General features: G+C 43.7%; 1 protein-coding gene across 8 annotated transcripts in view; it reads left to right on the forward strand.

The window, feature by feature from the left end:
• LOC111855497 (teneurin-1-like) overlaps positions 1–22,407 on the forward strand; it is a 365,325-nt gene that overhangs the window by 243,830 nt on the left and 99,088 nt on the right. For all 8 annotated transcript variants that reach the window (XM_072717559.1, XM_072717557.1, XM_072717558.1 and 5 more), the window contains one exon: positions 21,125–21,365. In XM_072717559.1, coding sequence (XP_072573660.1) covers positions 21,125–21,365 — 241 coding nt within the window. The remainder of the gene's footprint in view (positions 1–21,124; positions 21,366–22,407) is intronic.

Consider the following 22,407-nt stretch of genomic DNA (forward strand, 5'->3'; position numbering starts at 1 on the left):
ACGACACCATGACATAATAACAATGAGATACCATGACACATAACAATGACACACCATGACACCATGACAATGAGACAGCATAAAATCATAACAACAAGATACTATGGCACATAACAACAGGACACCATGACATAACAACGAGACACCATGACACATAACAACAGTGATGCTATTGCGTCGGCTGCTGCTTGAAAAAAATGTAAAAATCCTGTCTAAGGAGTTTTCAAAGGCACTTTCTGCTTTTTTCCCCATAAAGCATAAGAAAGATGGGAGAAAACATCTATTTTACTTTCATATTTTCCATAATTTCACGCTTCTTCTGGATGTTTATGAAAGTCCTTTGCAAAGATGTCCCATTTCCCTTTGAAACCGTCTACCTTTACGGCTTGAGACGTCGATTCTCAGCTGTGCCTGTCCTCCCCAAACCCACACCGCACCTTTCAGAGTTACCTGCGTGCTGTGGAGGAGCATTCAATTGCTGATTATTTGTGTCACACAATAAAAAAAAAAAAAAACAGTAAGATTTCCAAGATTTACAGATTTTTCACAGACTGAGGCGTTTTGCTTAATAAGTATGGCTATTCACGGTTTCAGTTAAAGTAATTAATACTTTAATTATAGTAAGAATGTCATCAGTTAATGTCATTTAACTCTTACAGGAGTACTCTGTCAACACAGATTAATTTCACTTTGAATATTCCTCTTCGCTACTTCAGAAGAAATTTCAGATGTGGTCGCCATCTTGGTTTTGGCGTGCATCTTTTTTTTAATCGCTTACTTTCAATATTCTATCAAAGCCAGCTTTCCTGGCACACAAATTGTGTTTGTTTCTGCCATAATTCTTATCAGTGCCTGTCATGCGTTTCACCTCTGTGGAAGACAGTTTCATTAAGTCACCCGGCAAAGTCAAAACATTGTTCCATGCTGGAGATAGATAACCCCTATCCTGCCAAGGTCTCCTCCATTAGTTTCCATCCCTTTGCAAAATTAGGCGGTAAACATTTTCAATGGTTTCCTGAGCAACTTGAAGTGCCCTTTTATATCTCAAAAAGCTGGATGTTTAAGCAATAAGGCCAAGTCAATGTCTTTGACATCTCAGATGACTTGTGCCCATATACATGTAATGACGGAGGGTCAATTCTTTTTTTATTGCTAAAAGCAGCGTAAATAAGTGTTCTTGTTGCTAACTGGCAGCTTGGCCATAGTGGTGGGGTTAATGTAATTGGTTTGCCATTATGGGAACACAGGCAAACATTTGCAAGTTAATCATATTAATTTAGTATTACTTTAAGCGATGTCTTGACTTATATATAGTTGGTGATTACCAGCTGGCCTCTGTGGAGAAAATTGAATAAATTATTCTTGCAGTAGACATAAGTGATTTTGTTTCTGCACAGAATTGGCCTGTGGAAATTGCTTTGAAAATGGTGTAAAATGTGCTCAGATTTTAAGTGGCCGTTTTAATTTGTTTGCGCCACTGTTTTATGTCTTTCAGCTGACATCGACATCAACAACAGAAGAGTTCAATTTGTCCTAACACAGTTTGCAGGAATTATCAATTTAATAAAGTCGAGGGTGGGGGGGGGGTTAGTTTATTGGGGGGGGGGGGGGGGGTTCCTTGGAGAGTTCTTGATAATTTAACCGATTATTCAGACGTGGAGAAAATACTTATTTTTCTCTTTTTTTGCAGTGATTTTCCACCCTTGCTCCAGAAAGGTCTTTTGCCTGGAAGAGCTGACGTCCCCAGATGATTCCGTATTGTTGCGGTCCCCAGGCCGGCTCCTTTGATAGTTGATGATAAGAATGCATTCAGGCCTGCTACCTCGCCTCCATAGTTGTTTTAATCAGCGAATTGGCAAAGGGGAGGGTATTTTTAGATGTCTGATGTCCTTGCAACATTGCTAAAGGCTCCCGCGGTTACTGCTTTGTTACAGCTGGTATAATTTAGATGCGTCACAACGGGGGTGGCTTATGAACTCCCATTGTCCTCCCCTCCCCAGCATCCGGCCCTGGCCCCGTTCGGCATGCTGAAATGATTGTGTCTACCCGGGGACGCTCTAGGGAGATGTTGGCGAAACGCCAGACGGCTTGAGACAGCCTGACATCGCATGGCACTCTGCATTCTTCCGGCCGCTCGCCCCCAGAGATGTGCCCGCACTCCCCGCCCACCACCCCTCCCCGCCTACCACCCCTCCCCCACATCCCCTGGCGGCACCCGACAGGCCTGCAGGGGGCAGAATCACGTGTGACATTTGCCGTGTCTCTGCAGGAGAAAAGGCCACTCTCCGAGAACCTCGCTCTGGTGCAGACGAGATAGCGGGATTGATCAAATTATCTGTAATGAACCTGCCTTATATAGCCGTTGAATAATACATGTCATGAAAGATTTTGGGGACAATTCTATTAGCAGAGTCATATATTTTGCTTTTTTTTTTAAGGGAAACACTTACAGTACGTTTATAGGCTGCCATTATCATTGAATGGGTTCCTTCCTGCTACTCTCTCTCCTTGGTGTCTTGGTGGTTCTTCCCCCTAATAGAACCCAGTTTTGGTCTCATTCGCAGGCATCTCCAAAGGATGCGGAGGACAAATGCGAGGGTGTGTTTGTCGTCCTTTCCTAGTCTGCGTCCTGCGACCCGCTACACACGCAGAAAGATAAAAAGTGTTCTCCGCCGTGCGCTGCCTCGGCCGAGAGCTCATTCCACCCCTAATTGCGATGTCGCCACTCATCCATCATTTCCTCTGTCCCCCCACAAAGACCGAGAACAGCCACCGTCCCCGAGAGAAGTATATCTGATGACTGGCGACAGATACGCCCTTCACTGTGGGGTTGTCATTTTTCCGACCTGGGGGCCATCACTTTAACGGCGGTGTCATCGTTGAAGGTCTATAAAGTGTCCCTTTTAGGTAGGAATGAGAATCAATTATTGTAATAATGGTCACTGGGCTCTTATCAACCGTTACCATGAAACCTGCCAGTATGGAATATGCCAGTTGGAGAGGAAGAGGCAAAATTAATTGCCTTGTCAGATGGATGATTTTGCTCTTTTTACTCGAGCTGAATGTACATTATGCATCATTCTGAAAAATGAGGCTGTTTTGTGTTTTTTTTTTTCTGAACTCTACTCTCTGCATCTGAACCTCCTGCTTGGGGCCAAGGCCCCAGGATAAGGCCCCGCTGTTATTTGTAAACCCCTGTTGCTTGTATCTTTGATAAACAAAATGAATGTGTTTGTATTGTACAAATTTTAGAGTATAAACAAGTGCTCCTGCCACTACTATCATTCTCTGCTTAATAGTATCAATTTCAGTCATTCTTGTTGTAGCCTTTCAGAGAGCCAGATGTACAGCTACAGACTGGAAAATGGAGGTTGTCAGGGAAACCATAACTTTTTATTATAAAGCCGGGGATAACAGGGCCTTCGGAAGGAACTCTGATATTTTTGGGCGTCAGATCAATAACACTGAGGCGCATTACATAACAAAGCACTCGCATTGGTTATTCCCGGCTATGACTGTGTTTTATTTCTGGGTGCGGTGCTTACATGCTGTACATGGCTAGAAACATCAAAGCAATGAAGAAGTATCTGCGTGCGCGCGCACACACTCGAACTTCAGCAATGCGATCATGTAAAGTGACAAATAAATAAATAATTGCGGAAATGACAGACTTTATGGACAGAACAGCTGTTCAGAAACAGCATGAACCTGTCATACCTCTCTAGGTCTAGATCTGTCACAAGTACCTATTCCCCTCAGATGAATTACTTGGGACTGTTGGGACTATTATATTATAAAAAAAAAAAAAAGTGTGCTGTATTTGATCTGCATATAACTCAGATATTTATTCACAGCAGAATACTGCCATATTTCATATGGAGACCCTACACAATTGTGTTTCACCTAATCACCTAATAAGTATGAAATATCATCTGCCTGCCTTGTTTTCGACCATTCCTTTCCTCTTTTCAGACTGGAATGTTCACTATTACCGGTACTAATAATTGTCACGTTTGTGGGCGAGGGACTACCCAAATGCAGGGTGTGGTCAAGCAAAGCCCACAATGGGGTGTTTAGTAACAGGATCAGACAGGCTTACAACACGCCGACAGGAAACAATGGCAAAACAGGGACTAACAAGGGATTAAACACAAGGCAGCTGTGGCTGGTTAACAGCAGGGCAGGAACAAAAGGTAAGAGTAACGAGTTTATAGCGGGGGCAGGCTGGACGTGACTATAATAATCATACTAGTATTGAATATTACTATTATTATTATTATTGTTGTTGTTGTTGTTGTTAGCAGTAGTATTAGTAGTGAGAGTATTCCTTCCTGGTTGTAAACAATGCGAGAGCTTCAGTTGTGACGTTGCACAGACTCCCAGAATCCACAGCTAAATTTGATGGAGGTTCATTTTGTTTCAAAACATTGACAGTTTAAAAAGATCATAATTAGCATTTTTTATGTTGCAGAAGGACAATACCTTAAAATGAGGGTCTTTCCAGTTATTAAATGTACTTTCTATTGTCGTCAGGCTTCTGTTTTTAGGTCCATTTACCGAATAGATTTTAGCTTTAGATTTTTTTTCATAAACCTTCGCCTTCAGCTTTAAGAGCAAATGCAGAGGCTGTTTCCAATAATGAAAATGTCTGTGTTGAATAGTTACAGTTGTATATCTGCAAAAAGGAAAGAAAACCCTGAATTTGCATTTTGTTGTGAAGACACTTTTAATAAAAGTGATGGCAACATCTCACATGTGACGTTGATTAAAAATGTAATATTTAGCCCACTTCGTACGTACATGCATATATATCGTGTACCACTATTCTGCCTAGAAATATCAAGATATGGGCTCTATATCACCCAGCCATAGCTTTATTATTACTATACTTTTTAATAAAGACAGTCTGAGATGGATAGGCATGAATTGGTAAAATATATTGCAATAGCTTACATCACTGTAGCCACAGAAGCAATTAGAGAGGAGTGGATTCTGCTATTTCTTTGGCTCTCTCAATCTTTCTGCTTACCTCTCAGAGCAGCAAAAGGAACACCAAACACTGAACACTGTGTTCATTTATTTCCCAAAGATATTAAAGTAGTACAATATCGGGAGTCAATGTAAAAATAAAAAACGTATCACAAAAGTACTGCAACTGCTTGCAGCTGTATATTCTGTGAACGAAATTACGATGAAGTCCGTGGGCTGTATATACGGAGCTGACATATGCTTTCTGATTTCTGCACCCAGCTTTGCGTTGCAGGGAAGGTAAGAAGATAGCGTCTGAGCTTCTCCACGACGCTCGCTGAAGGCCGAGGCCCCGCATCTGCTCTTGCATATTTGTTTTGATAGGTGCATTCGGCGTAGCGGAACGGCTCCTTGTAAAGGCGGCCCAGGGTCTCCGAATCTCTGCCCCTCGTTGACTCGAGTTATCGGGATGTCGAGTGTTGGGGTGAAGGAGCTCGACCGATCTCAGCTGAGTGCGTAACACATCCACCGTGCGCTTCTCGCACTGTCACATACTTAGCTTCCGATTTATTTCTTTTTTTTGTCATTATTTAGCCAGCCCACTTGTAAGCTAAAATCCAGTCTTCCTGTGCAGTGTTGATACCCAGTGTATGTCCAGATTATATTTTGTGAACTTTTCTCTTTCTCTTTGAGGAGGTGGGGGTTTTCAGGTTTATCCCTGAATGCAGTCACATGACCACTCTGAGCTACACTGGGAACTCCCGTGTCAAAATATTAGCCACACATACTGATAAAACCCATCAACAGAGGCCCAGATGACAATGATCGAGCGTGTAGAGGCGGCTTTAGTGCTGCGCTTCCCGAGCTACGTCTGTTAGCAGTAACTAAGCTCCTGTGTTTGACACCCCCACTATCCCCAACACTGACAGATAGCAATTTTGCTCGGTTAAAGACATCGACTTCCATATAACCTTTGTGTATCATTTTATAAAGAGAACTCAATAAGAGAGCTGCTGGCACACACTTTATCGGAGTCGCTTCTTCAAGCAAGTTTTATTTTTATAACGTCATAATGTCACAATTATGGATGAATTTACCCTCTATCTTACAGTTTTAGAGTAAAGCAACACAGATACAGAATATCCATGTGTGTGTGCATTCATAGCCTTTATATTTATTTATTTAGCAGGTGCTTTTGTCCAAAGTGACATACAAGTGAAGCAAATAGCACGTTACAAACATACAGCTGTCATAACCTGTTATCCAGTGTGGAATCGCAGTGAGCCTGGAGCCTAACACTGGGCCGCCCAGGATGGGATGTCAGTCCATCACAGGGTACATACTAGCATGGAAAAAAAAAAATCACACAATTTACAGACACTATTTCACCTGCTTGTTTCTGGAAGTGGGATGTAGTTTCCTAGAGGAAGCCAGCACGTCATGGCGAATATCAAACTGCACAGACACAGAGCGGGGGCGCGACTCAAACCCCCAGCCTCGGAGGTGTGAAGCAACAGTGCTACCCACGGAGCCACCCCGCCCACAGAAAGATGTCTAGTCCCATTTATCATGTTTCGCCTGTTTCCTTAACTTGGGCGACATGGAGGGCTCTTGCCATCTCGAAGCCCGGAAGCATATTTTTCAGCTCTTTTTAAAATAAAAAAATAAAATGCGATATAGTATTCTGTTTAGGGCTGAAAATACTACCGTCACTCAGATTTGCATCACACTGATTTCGGAAAGTATAAAGACAGTAAACGCTGAGGGTTTAGAGAAAAAAAACTGATAGTTTCACATGCAGAGCCTGGCAATTATTTTACAGCTGTGCCGATTGACATCACCTCTTCTGGCCAATTACTTCTTCCGGCCAGTCACTTTTTCTGGCCAATCACCTCTTCTGGCTAATTACCTTTTCTGGCCAGTCACCTCTTCTGGAAAATCACCACTTCTAGCCAGGCATCCCTTCTGGCCAATCACCTCTTATAGTCAGGCATGTCTTCTAGCCAATCACATCTTCTGTCCAGTCACCTATTATAAAAAATCACCTATGATAGTCAGGCATGTCTTTGAGCCAATCACCTCTTCCGGCCGGTCACCTCTACAGGCTAATCCCCTCTTCGACCAGGCAGGTAAAAGGGCACTTACATGAGCTCCCATTGGACATTGTGACCGCATGTTCTGTGAGCAGAACCACACCTGCCCCTGCCTCTAGTCTCACAAATCCATCGAGGGAGCCACTGTTTCAATTTATTTCAGCCCATTTCCCTTTTGAGAAAAAAACATATAATTAGTATGTGTTCACACCACAGCGGCTCAGTGCCTGAATTATCAAACATTTGCAGGGTGTTTAATACTAGGAAAACTGGCACGGTGAGTGGTGGTGGGGGGGATATTCGCAAAGCAAAGCAAAATTGCATTTGCATGCATTAATGATGCAGGGATTTGAAGATTACGCTGCTGCTCTATTGTCGCACATTTGCATGGCCGCGTCCGCGGCTCCACGCGACGTGTAATTCTCCACAACGCCACGTTAACTGGGCGGACGCCGGCGGGGAGTTGGGGTCGTACTCTGTCATGGCGTTCAAATGGTGAAATCACCATCTTCGCAGACATTGTCCTTGGCAGTGTTATAAAAAGAGAAAAAACAACAAGGGGATGTTATTATCGAAATAGCAGGAAGGAGAGTAAAAAAAAATCAATTTACTTTTTATTAGTGGAAAATAATCATTTTCTGGCCAAAGATTAGTATTTACACAGAGGAATCTGAATCCTTAACAGAACAAATCAGATACTTTCAGTATTTGTGTATCAAGCAAATATACTTTTTTCACTCGTGAAATGTTTTAAAATATAAGTGGAACTTTTAAAGATACATGTTCTCTTTGGGTACTTAAAAATACGAAAGATCCATGGAATGCCAAATACTGCAATACCAAGACCGATGTGAGACATCCAGTGCCGTAGCTTCTGCTCTCTGTACTCCCCTCACTGATGCTGAACACCAGGAGTTTAGTTTCCGTTTGTTGTAGCTACTTAGCACACCGTGTTCATGCACATTCACTGTAGCGCTTCACACACAGTGTGGCTCGGTTTTGTAAATTCTCCTCTCTGCTTTTTGGCAGCACGGCTCATTTTTATTCCCGCGTAAGGAAAATCGGGAGGGGTTTTTGCAGATCTTTGTTTTGCAGCGGATGGGTGCCGTTTGCTCATCTCTCGCTCGCTGGCTGCTGATGTAGTTGCGCTTATTTTGCCTCTCCAGCCCTTTCTGTCATCGCTGCCTCATGCATATTCCTCCCCGTGGCTAATTGTCAGTTTAACGCTGCGTTTCACGTGGTGTGTCTCGACTGGGATTGTCACCTTCTTCTTGTATCGGCTGGAGTGGCCCGGTCACTAACCTCACGAGCAGGTGGCAGTGACACGAGCGTGGGGGTGTTAACACGGGACCCTGCCTGCCCAGATGCCTTCTGACGACAGCGGCCGGTCCCTCCGTGTCATATCCTTTCGCTGAACCGCCGAGAGGCGTGCCGGGGACTCACTGTCGCTTCCGCAGAGCTCCTAGGCCGGAACTGAACCTATTGGACCGTGTCCACCAGTGGGAACAGAAGACCCGCCCCCCCAAAACAGGCCTACTATCGACCTGGCCCCGTCGCTGCCCGGGGGGGGGACTCCTTCAGCAGTGACACTCCTCTAAGAAGCGCCTGACTTTTCATTTTAAAAGCTCCGTCTCCAAATCCCCACACACTCTGGATGAGCCGCTGTCTCCGTCTTTCGCCCTGAAATGGGGCTTTAACTGCCCAATCGTATTATATAAAACACATTTCACTTAAAACCTGCATTTGGGAGATAAGTCAGGTGATTTTGTGCCTGTTCAACCAACAGCCTCCATTCTAATCTATTTTCATATGGAGGGAATTATCCCTACTATGGCGATATTATTTCTATTAGCATTTCTTCATTCCTTGCTTTATTCCCTCCTTCCTTTCTTTATTTGTTTCTTCTGCATCATATCGTTAGCGTTACTCCTATTGCTGTTTCCCTATTGCAAGTGTGGACCTGCTTGATCTAAACTGCATATTGACCAAACAGTTGCTAGGATACCAAAAGGTCCTGCTGTTCTGCCCTTTGGCACAACACTTAACCTACAGCCCAGGAATGTGTGCCTGCACCTCCAGATGGACATTGTAAGAGCAACAGCAACAATGCGAGCAAAACCTATTATGGAACGGAGCTATTTTGTTTTTATGTACGGCATTTTGAGGTCCATTCCCACCGAAGCTGTCATACAGCAGCATGGCGGTCCAGGAAGCTCTGGATGGCAGTGAGACCTTTGGTGTGAGAACTGCATGTGTAAGGGGGGGTGGGGGGGGGGATTAGGAATAACACACATATGAAACCACCTTCTGTCCAGATTACGTTTAATCTGCTGAAAGATCTTCTCTGCCTGATGGTTATGGAGGTCAGACAGATGCACAGAGAGACAGACAGACGGACGGATAGACAGATGTGTAAGTGCGTAGGTAGGCAGACGGGCAGCAGCATCATCCATCCATCCTCCAGCCACTGCCCTTGGACAGAGTCCGGGGGCCTATGGCAGGTGAAATAGGGCAGAAGGAAGGGGTGTACCCTGGATGGCAGTAAGATACAAGGGTGCAGATTTTGGTAGATAGATAGACAGATAGATAGATAGATAGATAGATAGATAGATAGATAGATGGATAGATGGATGGATGGATGGATGGATGGATGGATAGATAGATAGATAGATAGATGGATGGATGGATGGATAGATGGATGGATGGATGAGGTTATACAAGTTACGATTGCTTGGAACAAACCATATGAATTGAATTCCATATGTTCCATATTATGCTCAATTGCTCTAATTATCCATATATGACATATGCTACTGCCTTTATGCAAAGCAAAGATGTTCACATGCAGTTATTCTCTCTCCTGTTTGCATTTTAATTTGTAAGATTCCAGAGCATCTCACAGACTAACTCCAATTAAAATTTAATTTGAATCTGAATCGAATTTGAATTTTGAATCGACTCGGAACATCTGAATTAATCATCGCTTCCAATGTGCGCCCCAAGAAAGCTTCTTGAGCTATAGAAATATGTACTGCAAATTCGGAGGAAAAAAAAAAAGAAAAGAAAAATATATATATATATATGCCATATCAAGCCGTACATCCAACATGCATTGGTGGGCTTAAAAGATGGCAAAAATCAGGAAGGAACCCCAGGTTTTCAGGACGGGGGCAGAGCCAAGCAGATGCTCCCCGGTCAGATATACAGCGACTGGAGATTAAACCGCTGTCGGGTGGCGTAGGCAGGACAGCCTGTCACCCGTCCGGGTCTGCTGTTTAGCTACTGCGCCGGGGCCGGACGGATCAGGACCTCGTTCTGGCAGCTGTATCTCCTTGCCGAATAGAAGTGACAATAATCTCTGAGGGTTACAAAAATAACACGGCACATATTGAAAGCATCGCCCCGAACTGTCTCGGGGTTACAAAATAATGGCACATGGAAGAATCCCAGCTGTTATTGACTTAGGTTAAATTATCGATTTTTTTTTTTTGTAAAATACTGCTGTAGAATACATGCTAGTTTGTTTGTTCTTTTTTAGTAATTGGTGATAATGAATACCTTATGTGACAGTGAAGAAGTTTTTTTTTTTATTCCGATTTTTCATGATTTAAAAAAATATAAGTGGGTAGAATATCTGGATATGTGGAGGAAACGAAGAACGTGGAAACGTTTATAAGCACATTTTTGAGGACGGCTGTGAGGCTGATGCATTGAGCTAGCTTGGTTAATGAATCTGCCAACAGGCTTCCAGATTGGAAATTACAGCCTCCTACGCCTTATACCTGGTGCAGTTCAGTTAACAAAGATGGGGTTTAAAAGTAAACATTAGATGATTCAGTGCAAATGTCAAGCTGACAGTGCAAAATGCACAATGTGGATTATATTTATATTTATTAGGGTGCTAAGTACCGAATGGTTTGGGAAGTGTATCGTAATGGGTACTTTATTCCTCTTTTTTCCCATGTAACATCATTTATTAAGTTGGTGAAATCTGCCTATTGTCGGAATTTAAAGAATCCTCTGACAGGAATTAGAGCTACTGTGGTTTCCGGAAAGTTTCGGCGAGTTTCCACACATCCTCACTTTTTTGAACAAAGACTTTTATTTACCCAATCCGCGGTCCCTGGGCTATCTGGAGCGCTCTTCGTGAAGAGATAAATTAGCCTAAAATATGTCTGAGAAATTTGATTACATTTTTAATCAATGGGAATAAAGCTGAACTTATAATGAGCTTAGAGTCAAGGGGAAAATAAAATCCATTGAACTGAATCTGGACCAGCTATCAATGTTTTCGGGATTTACCTTCTGTTTCAGACTGTTTTCCGTTCCGTTTGTTTGTCGGTAGCTGGAGACAGAGGTGGTGCTGTTAATTGGAGGGCATTTGACAAAATAGGTCAGAAAAATAAGTTTGACGAATTTTCAGGAGGGAGAAGGCGGGGGGGGGGGGGGGGGGGTGAGTTAGAAGGTTGCCACCAACGATATCTCAGCGGGGGACATGCCTCGATATTGCAGAGCTTCCGTGTGACAGGGGGGTGCTGGGTAAATAGCAGAGCGGGGCTGACAGACGCTCCTTGCAGACGGGTTATTTAAAGGCGGCCGCTCGGCCCTCGTTGGCGATTCATATTTGTGTTTATTTAGCATCTCCTGCTGTCCGCTCTGATTTCAGCTCCTCCAGTTAATTAACAGCCTAGCTCTGCAAATCTAGCCACTCTTGAGTAGGCCAATAAGGCCCATTAATCAGTGCCTGAAACGCCGCGGAGCCAGACGGCGAGTGGGACGTCCCCAACGCCCCCCCATTATGGTGCTCATCAGCATACGTCACTTCGTCGTGGCGCCAGTGTGGTACCTTCGGTGACTTTGATGAGAACTTGCACGCGTCTTCCATTTCTTCTGGAACATTCCATAGGTTGCGAAAAGTTCTTAGAGCTGAAATCTCGAGCCGGCGAACAAAAAGGCCGTGAGTAGCAAATGGCACGTGAATAATTTGTCCGCATTCATTTTAAACTATTGCAAAAGTTCAAAGATCTAATACACTGAGCAAAGTACTTTAATTTCTCAATAAATGCCAAGTTCGCTCGGCAGTAATTATAGTCAAACGGGATCTATATTTTACATGGATTTTATTACACCCTTATAACCAAGCGCGTAACTTTGGTTTGAACACCGGGGGGCTTGAGGTCTCCACTCATTTAGGGGGAGATATGATTATTGGGGGTTATATTAGCTGGTTTGGATTATTGGAGGGTTAGACCCCCCCCCCCAAAAAATATGTAAAACTAATTCATACCTGTAGACCTCCCCTCTCTGTGTCATGTGGTGGTCTACATGTGGTATTTCCAGATAATAAGACACCTGTTGGGGTTTGAGTCCTTTCATGTATGGCGTAAGCCGTCGACTTTCATGCTACACAAAGCAATCGCAGAGAAACACCAAGCTTGACCAGAGGTGGTAGCAACCTTTGCCGGTCCTGCAAATACCTCTGTTCAGCCATAAATGACTGTGTGATAACAAGAAAAAAATGTGTTATTAGAAAAGCCAGAAGTGCACCTCAGAGTGGCCGCAGCAGTTTATGACGTTCCTTCTTTATAATAACGCCAATCGTGTTGAGGATGTTGATACCACGGATTTCCCATAACTCCATAACTTGGGCATGGCAGGACGTTGGTTTGAGTATCACTTTCCAGCTTCAGCATTTTTGGTTTATTATTTTCGGAGTCTAAAGGGCTGTCCAGTCAGCCTGGGTCCCCTCGTGCCATGGATTTGGTAAAGATCACCAGCAAATCGGCAGCAGACTGTGACATCGCCTCCTCCATGCTTGACAGTGTGAACCACGCAGGCAGAACTCATCCGTTCCTCCTCTGTGTGCCTTACAAGTAATAGGCAGTGTATAAAGTATTACTCAAGGCTAAATTTGGTTTTAAGCGTGTGCGCTCATGATCTTTGCACACTCACACACTCACACACACACACACACTTATGGCGCTTTTCCACTGCATAGTACGGCACAGCACGGTTCAGTACAGCTCACCTTGGTTTGGCTCAGTTCGGCTCAGTTTGCATTTCGACTGCAGTTTAGTGCCGCTTTAGAGTGGGCGGGATTATTCACGTGTCGTTATAGTTGCGCCGCCTCTATTGCCGTGACATCATCGTAAATGCGCCACAAACAAACACACAACAATGGACCATATCGACGGAATGGTGTTCTTCATTTTCGGCATGTGGATGTTTTTAACAGCAAGACCATTTTAGTTAAAACAAAATGGTGCGTCCGAACCTTCGCTGGCTGTGCTAAAAATCTAGCGGGTCTGTTGTGTTTCGTGTCGCAAGTTCAGTGACGCAGTAATGACGATTTTCTCCGGCCAATCAGTGACCAGTAGAGTTTACACGTCACGTTTTGGTAACGGTTCGGCGCGCTTGGAACCTCGGCTGAGGTGGTACTAAAAAAAGGACCAGGTACCAGGTACTGTTCCCAGTGGAAAACCCCCCAAAAGTGAGCTGAACTGAACCGTGTCGTGCCGTACTATGCAGTGGAAAAGCGCCATTACACACACACACTTACACACACACACAAATATATATATAAAAAAGGGCATGGTAGCTATCACTGTTGCCTTACATCTCTTGCACCAGGCTTCCTGTTTCCGCCTTGTGAGTGAGTGAATGTTGTGTGAGTGTGTGTGTGGGTGAATGATGTGTGAGTGAATGGTGTGAGTGAATGTTTTTGTGAGTGAATGGTGTGAGTGAATGGTGTGTGAGTGAATGGTGTGTGATTGTGCCCTGTAATGGGTTGGTGCCCCATCCTGGGTTGTTCCCTGCCTTGTGCCCACAAGGCTCCAAACCAAACAAATATGCAAACATGAATTCCACTTAAGCATTTGTTTAACGTAAATAAAAATTAAAGTAAATCTCAGAAAGTATAGCAGCCCATCCAGTGTAAGATGTGCAGCCCCGTCAGAAGGTGAACATTGTACTGCAGTCTGAACCCCCGTATGGCAGATATTCGTGACAGAACAGCGCTGTAAACAAGCACCAGAGCTCAGATTCTGTGCTATTCCCAGGTCTGTGTCTTGCAGTCGAGGCGTCCCCTTTGCCTCTGTAAGCCACACTTTAAAAAATGTCTGTCTTCGGGGTCTTTAGTAGTGTCTTCACAGGCAAAGCGCAGAGCAAACAGCACCATTTCCATCCACGCCACGTTATGCTGGACAGTTTACAGCCCACGGTAATTACCTTCCCCGGCTTGGGGAGAACGCGGAGAAAAAAACACAAGGCAAGGCGAATCCCATGGGCTCAAGCTGCTGAGACTCCTTTCAGTTTTAAACTCAGATGTAAAGAAAACAAAATTCTGTCACAGCGCAGCCAGAAGCACAAGTGGTTCAAGGAAAGAGGAGCAGTTTTATGTTTTATTTTTATTCTATACTGAAATTCATTGGGATCACAAGCCATAATATCTCATATAAGGCAATTAAATACACTGGAAATGCTATATCAATTCATGCTGCTGACAAAAATCACTTTTCAGATGCTTATTTCCTGAGACAGCGTTCCTAGAGAAGATAAATGGGAAGATATAATGAGATGTTCCAATGTGCTGTACCTCTAGTTTGCCTACAAATCATACTTTTCCAGTTTTGAAGCATAAAATGTTAAATGCGACCAAGTTGTGTTGCCTTCGTTATTTTTAATTGCTATCATTATGTTAAATTAATAAGATACATTCACTTACATTTAAGGGATTTCTCCTGAGTAGTAAAATGAGTTAATTATGAATCCATTCTCCTCTGAGAACAAAGCACAGCAAGGGTTACAAAAGATATAAGTAAATCATATTTTCTTTATGTGTCTGTAATATTTATGCTCAAATCATGGAATATTACATTTTTTTTTTGTACTTTTTAAATTAAAGGCAATGGTATTACTGAATAATATTAGAATTATTTAAGCCAAGGCTAAAAATGTGTTTATTTCATGAAAACTTTTCTCACGTGTTCATTCGGGCGTGAAATGATGTTTCCGAAGCGCTACAATCGACGGGCCCCTGTCCGTTAGCAACATCTGGCCGTGTGTATCTCCAGGTGCCGCAGCGCACTGGAGACGCGGCGCTGTTCAATAAGCCGTCTTTTCACCGTGTTCCAGACTAAAGACGCCTGCGTGGGCACTCGGACCTCCACGTCTGCGCTCAGCTACTCAGGGGAGCCTGGGTAATTGTGGAGGCAGTATCCGACCGCTTTCGGGGCTCTGCCTCCGTTAGCAGGGTGAGGTTAATGTGACCTGCTGCGTTCTCATCAAAAGTTATCCTTTACGTGCTGTCCCCGGATATGCCTGTGCAAACGCTTTAGCTATTACGTATCAGTTTCATGGGTACAATGAGGTAGCTAAGTATCTCCCAAGCCTTACAGATTTTGCTCGAGTCCAGTAGAGCTTTCAGATGTGTAAAAGTCCTCTTATCACTGCATATTTGCTTCTACTAGACGACGCAAACTGAAGGCATCCTCCCCAGAGAATCTTTAAAACTGAACTTAGGGGCAAATTCCAGGTATAATATCATTAGAATGCTTGTAATAACTATTTGATAAATAGTGATTCTTCTGCTGTTTTCATAGTTATCCAGGACATAGCTTTATTTGGGAGACCAATTTTAAGATGGCAATTTTTTTTTTCTCGAGGATATACTTGTGGCCGATTAACCTGGAAATAACCTTTTAATTTGCTACAATCAATAGTCACTTGACATTTTATACAAGGACCAAATTTACGTGGCAAAAGCTTCTGCCAAACAAAAGTGGCTTCCTGACTGGCGGCTCCATAACCTTTTTTCAATCCAGTGGTAGCAAATTTAGTCAAGTGCAACATGCATATGTCACAACCCGCAATCATTCTGAATACCATAACAAGAAACTTAATGGCTGTCATTTTATTTTAACTTGCTGGTTGGTAGATGGTTACTTCATGCTTGCAGAAGAAAAACAACATAAATGGCCCAAGAAAGGCTTAGAATTCCTGAGACACAAACACATGCAAGAAGTTTGTATCTATAGTTTACTTATATTTTATTATGGATAGAATCAAATGCTGGTTTATGTTACCAGTACCACTATAAAGATTATGAGCTTGTTACAATGCTGTTTCCTGCTGATCACTAAAGTAAGGCAACAATTTTCTTGCCATACCACTGTTTGCATTTTCTTGCTTTACAGTTATTTAAGTGTAACGTTCCGTGAATGTTATAAGCATAACACTGGAAAAAATTTAGCGCAAAAATAATAATCCAGTTCGGTAAACAGTGTCAATAGTGGGTTTTTGAGTGCGACTGAAATATCAGTTACGATGTGTCTTTTTCCCAGTTTCTATGGAAACTAATGTGAAAGGAATAGTGAATGTGACAACACATCTAGTACAGAACTGTGATTTTTTTAGTCAGGTCATTTAGATACTTTAGGAACATTCAAATAAATAAATAAAACTAAGTGAATAAATAAACATATAAACAAATAAATAAATGAAGTGCAACATACTCTGGGGTAAATGGTGATGGTTATGTAACGTATGTTGCTTCGGGTGAATGATTTCCCTTTTGCGGCAATGTTTTAAAACTGATTTTATGCCATTTTAAAATGAACCTTTACATCGTCCTCCCATACTGGTGTACATACACCCTAAGTCTTTTCAGATAGCTATATTGTTACGTAACCCCAGAATGTGTGTGAGAGTGTGAGTGTGAACTATACTTTGACGGATTGGTATTTTGTGCAGTTTCTGAATCGTGATTAACACACCCTTGCTGGTTGGCAATAGTTATTAGTTTACTAATCTCATGTTTTGTTGACTGACGTCATTTTCCAGGTCAACAGTGACGTGCTGCACTGGAGCACTGCGGGGTTGCCAACTCTCATGCGTCTGGCGTGACACTCGCTTTCAGACTGTCACACTTATGCATAAAATCTTTATATTACTCCATTATTAACCTAAAATTAGCTACATCAGAAGTGGTGGGGCAGTTTGCAAGCCTTACAGACTATTTACAAGGCAATAAGACTGTCGCATACATGTGAAACCGTGTGCAGACTTGCCTCGAATTGAAAATCAACCAGCCAGCCGGCTGACCATGTAACAGGTGACATATCAGTCTTAAGCGGTTGGTGAGACAGAGGTATAAATGTCCTGCGACATCGCGCTAGAGCTCGTCTGTGCTTCTCGGCCTGTGTATGTGACCCCCCCCCCCCCACACCCCTCAGGTTGAGTGCCCCCCCACTCAGGAGCGGCGGCGGCTAAGCTTGCTAACGCACCATCTGGTGCCGCCAGCCTCTCCGCCCCGCTTTGGCAGCCGTCCAGCAGCCCGGGCCTCCCAGCGTCACGCTGCTCGCCGAGATTACAGAGCGACGGAAACGAGGAGTAGCCCTGGACCTATCCGCAGGGGGGTGCCAGCACGCCCCGCACGCACTCCGCTCAATTACAAACCCACTTTGCGTCCGCGTGTGCAAGTAGCAATTATTGCCGGAGCAGATTGTTATTTTGTGTGGTTTCTGAATCGCGATTAACAGCCTTTGACCCATAATTGTGCGGTCCAGAAGTATAAATGGTGTTTATTTGGTGTGACCTTTTTGATATCAAGCAATACAATTACATGACTTTTAAACAATTAGGCACTCGCAAGGAAGCGGATGGGTAATCAATGTTGTTATTTTAATGAGCGGTCTGATAATCTGAGATGACTGTGGCCTTTTTACCGCTGTTCAGGATATGTGGAGTATCTTCGCTAGTAGCTTGGGGAACTTTCAACACACAATCTGTTGGATTTCTCTAATGATTCCCCGAAAACTATTTTGGCTCTAAGATGGCTCTTATCCTCCTCCTTCAGACTGCAAATGGCACCATAGCAGATTTTATTAAAAAAAAACAGGATTGTGCGTAAAATGTTTACTTCGGCAGGTTTATTTAAAGCTACGTTTTGCGGTGGAGTTTTCCCACCAGATGCCGGTGCTGTTCATCTCTGGTGACTGAATCCACATACATCTCCGGGGTTAAAAGTATGACACTTCCGCAGTATAGCTTTAATGGATGTAATGTGAATGGAAATTCCCACTGCTAATGAGGGACAAAGGGCTATTTATTTATTTCTTTGACTTCACTAGCGGCAGAGCCGACAGTCGCCGAGCGACAGGCTGCTATGTTTCCCGCAGAGAGCGAAAGGCCAGGCAGCTGCAGGGAACGATAGGCTTGGGTTTTGCACCGATACACAAACAGAAATCAGCTGGAGCCACCGACTAGCCTGGGATACTAATGTCGCAGGGCGATGGGCGAGGGCGTTCGTCATAGGCACGCTTATCCACGAGATGGCGCCCTCCTTCACGTGCTTTCTGACGTGGCGCGTCAAAGGCCGACCCGGTCGTGATGGTTATTCTTTAAACACAGGCAGAATTATGCATTGCATCTTGAACTAAGATGCAGTCTGCGTCAAGATATTGGATTATGTGAATATATTTGACTTAGAGTATAACTCTTTTCTGATAGAGGCCCCATCATTGTTTACTTGTTGGCTTGTGTTTCCATCCATCCATCATCTTTCATAACCGCTTATCCAGTGCAGGGTCATGGTGAGACTGGAGCCAGTCCCAGAATGCACAGGGCAGGAGCCCGGGGGGAGGTGCTGGATAGGATCCCAGTTCTTTGCAGGGTGCATACACTCACATGCCATTGCACTCTATGGACAACAGTCACAAATACACCTAGACTGCATATCTATGGCCCATGGGAGGAACCCAGAGTATGCTGATTGTGTGTAGAAAATTGTGAAATGCATGTGCTCAACAAGTGCAAAATAATAATGACAAAGTGTAGCAAAGGCCACGCCCCCCACCCACGTAACCCCATCCATTATATTTTTGCAAATATAATTGTACATATAGCATTTGTTTTATTTTTGTTTGTGTATTCTATGTTTACTTGTCTGGCCTGTTTACTGTCTTTGCGTTTTGTCTTGTTTTGCACTATATGTTTGATTGTCTGCACTTACCTTTCTGCTATTTGCAGAAGAATTTCCTGCTGGAATCAAAACAGTTCATCTTATCTTATAACTATCTACAATAATAGTTTTGGAAGCATTTTTAGCAAAAAGACAAGCATTTATTTTGTTTTTTAATACAAGTGACACTGGTTATTCAATACATTAAAGGAAAACGCCCTGCCAATTAAAGTAGAATCAGTGTCTTAATTTTTAAATTTCATTAGATGTTCCCTGACTCCATTACAAAGCACATACAGTGGAATAAGATGTTGCCGGAATGAGATGAATCGAAACTGACACCCTCCCCAACAGGACCTGGGGAGAAGCAGATTGTCGACGTAAGTCCCTACTTGATTTAAATCCTAACATAACGCACCAGCATAAAACCTGCAGATTAGCCTGATCCACAGGATTCAAATATAGATTTCTAAGATCAGATTTATCATAATTCTGCTCACTTCTGTGCTCTCCCTTTCTCTCTCTCCTTCCTTAAAACCGGGGAGTCATTTTGAAATACATTTTCAATTTAAAACACGCAAAGTACCCATAATTTGCTTTAGGGTTTAGAGTCTCTTCCACAGTAAAACTGGACTGAGCTGTTCCCGTTTGTGCGTCCATGGTAGGTTTAACATAGGCTTACCAAAAAAGTGAACGGTTGTCACGTCACGGGCAAGGACGGAAGCAAAGGCAGGCGTGGGGAAAACCAAAAGGGGGCTTTAATTAAATGAACTGAGCAAAAGGAAATCGGACCATGAAGGGTCAAAACAGGGTAGGAAAGATCAAGCGAGAGCACAGAACACAGGGCACACACAGGCAGCAACATCAGTGACTGGACTGGGGAGCTTGTGACAGGGAGCCACTATATATATCACTGACGAGGGAGCAGACGAGAGGCACCTGGGGTGATCCACACGAGGCCTGTAACGAAAGGCAGGATTAAACAATGGAGAGAACGAGGGGGAAGGAATGCAGGGTGTGACAACGGTGTTGTGACGGCAAGTGGTTTTGCGGGACAATGCATGTGCACCCCTTAACTTAATTATATCCAGCGTCAATATTGGGAGGAGGGGGCCTGGGCTCGCCCTTTTACACAAGCCATGCATGTATTCATTTATGCCTTATCAGAAAATGAGTCGAGCTTATCAGATCCGTTACGTGGATCAGTCTCCGGGATCGAGTTGTGTCAGATACATAAGCATTTGAAATTATCGATCCCTTCTTTTCAAGGTCACGAAAAGAGGCAGATTTAATCCTCTCCTTCAGCTTTTATTGTTTCCGAGGGAATTTACTTTCTCTGGGATAACATCCACGGTGATTAATCGTTCCCAGAATATGCAGACGGAAATCGACGTGGCCAGAGCCTCTTGTTCTCTGGCAGGACGGAGTAGCATGGGTGCAGGGGGAAGCTGTAAATCTCCTCCCAAACTTTCCTGGATGCGCTTCTATTATTTACAAATGTGATTCCTCAAAGGGGTGCTGCACTAACATTCATTTAATACCCTCTACTTTGAAAATAAGTAACGCTAGGTCGATTTGTGTTACGGGCATGGGATATATAAATAAACATATATTGTTTTTTTTTTTTCTAAAAATAATTTTCAGAGGTGCTTTCCAGGACATTACTTTCATATTCTACAGATAGATAGATAGATGGATGGATGGATGGATGGATGGATGGACGGATGGACAGACAGATAGATAGGCTCATTATTGTTTTCTGCCTGTTGTCCCCTTATCCTTAAGGATTTGTGTTACTTCCCCCCCCCCACCCCACCCCCAGAGTGTCAAATCCCTGTGCCCATAGACCCGTTCACCCTCAAGTCTGAAGCAGGCCTGACTGTCGTATTACCGTATCGTGTTTTAGTTTAGGGTTTTGCGTCTTGAACTCCCTCTGTTGGCTTGGTCCAGAAAAAGCGCCTTCAGGAGTTCATTGTGATTACTGGCTTCACAATGGGTAAACTGGGCTGTCATCCAGCTCATATTAAGCGAAGGTCTTTGCGTCTCTGTGGCACGGATCTGCAAATGCTTCTGCCACCACCCCCCCCCCCTGCTGTCTCCACAGAGCTTCCCAGTGGCTCCCACGGGCAATTCACCTTCAGGCCGCTGCCTCCGCCCCCTCCACCGCCCCCACACGCCTGCACCTGTGCCCGGCCTGCCCCTCACCCCCCAGGGACACTGCAGAGGAGCACCATGCCAGCCCGAGCCCAGAGCAGCCAGACGGGGGGACCGGGCGAGGGCCAGACGGAGGGCACACAACCACACAGTAGCTGGGTCCTCAACAGCAACATACCGCTGGAGACCAGGTGAGTAGAAACCACTCGTTTGTAAGCCACCATTAATTAGCCGCTTAGCCGGCAGTCTGACTCAAAGGTACAACAGAAAGAACCCTCCAGGACTTGAACCTGCAACCTTCCAGTCGTGTTATTTAATCAAAGCATTATAGTACCTGCTGCCACAAGTCCCACCGTGACGACTCCCCAGTATAGACGCTGGAAAATCCCATTATAATTTCACAATATAAGCTATAATCCATCTTCCCCAGATTTCATTTCTTTTCAAACAGCACGTTTTCCGTGATGAATTTTTTACACTTCTGTTATTGACAGCATCAAAGCTGTGAACCCGGTTCTATATACATGGTTTTTAGGGTCTAGTGTATAAAGGCTGAACAAATAATGATCAGATTAAGGAAACAGCCGGTAGCCGCTGTGTTTATGTAATTTACCTCCTTTATTTCAGATTAATTCAGTGGGGCAACTAGGACTAGTATTTCAGTATCATTCATTATTATTTTACTAAATTGGTTGTAGAAGTATAGTATGTATATGTCGGTTTAGTGTGAAGTTAATGCTTAAGTTAATTGCATTATCCATATGATATTCTTAATTGTTTTTAGTTGGCTGCCAAACGAATATTGCATTTTCCCCAAGCAATAGTGCCTTTTGCAGCTCATCCTCCATCTTTTTTCATCACTCGGAGCCCAATTAAATCTTCCTCAGAAATTCAAAAAGTCAAAGAGTGTGGCCTTTATCCGTCTTCCCCATGAACCGAAATCTCCTTTTTCAGGTAATGAAAGTGTTGTGTTTTTTTTTTCTTTAAATGTAATTGGTCTTAATCTCTTCCCTTTGGTCAATGGGAACAGAAGAGACTAGATTAAAGGACCAGGGTGGGGATGCACGGAAAGAGATTGGGTGGGGGGGGGGGGTGATAATTGACAGGCAGTCAGAAGGAACAGCTCCCACCGACAGCTGCATGGGGTCACAGGTGAAATAGAATTGGCTCCCACTGACCTGCACTGTCTCATCTCTCATTCCCATTTATCCCAGGAGAGAGAAAAGGGAAAAT

This window comes from Paramormyrops kingsleyae, chromosome 10, assembly GCF_048594095.1.
Source record: "Paramormyrops kingsleyae isolate MSU_618 chromosome 10, PKINGS_0.4, whole genome shotgun sequence".
NCBI lineage: Eukaryota > Metazoa > Chordata > Actinopteri > Osteoglossiformes > Mormyridae > Paramormyrops > Paramormyrops kingsleyae.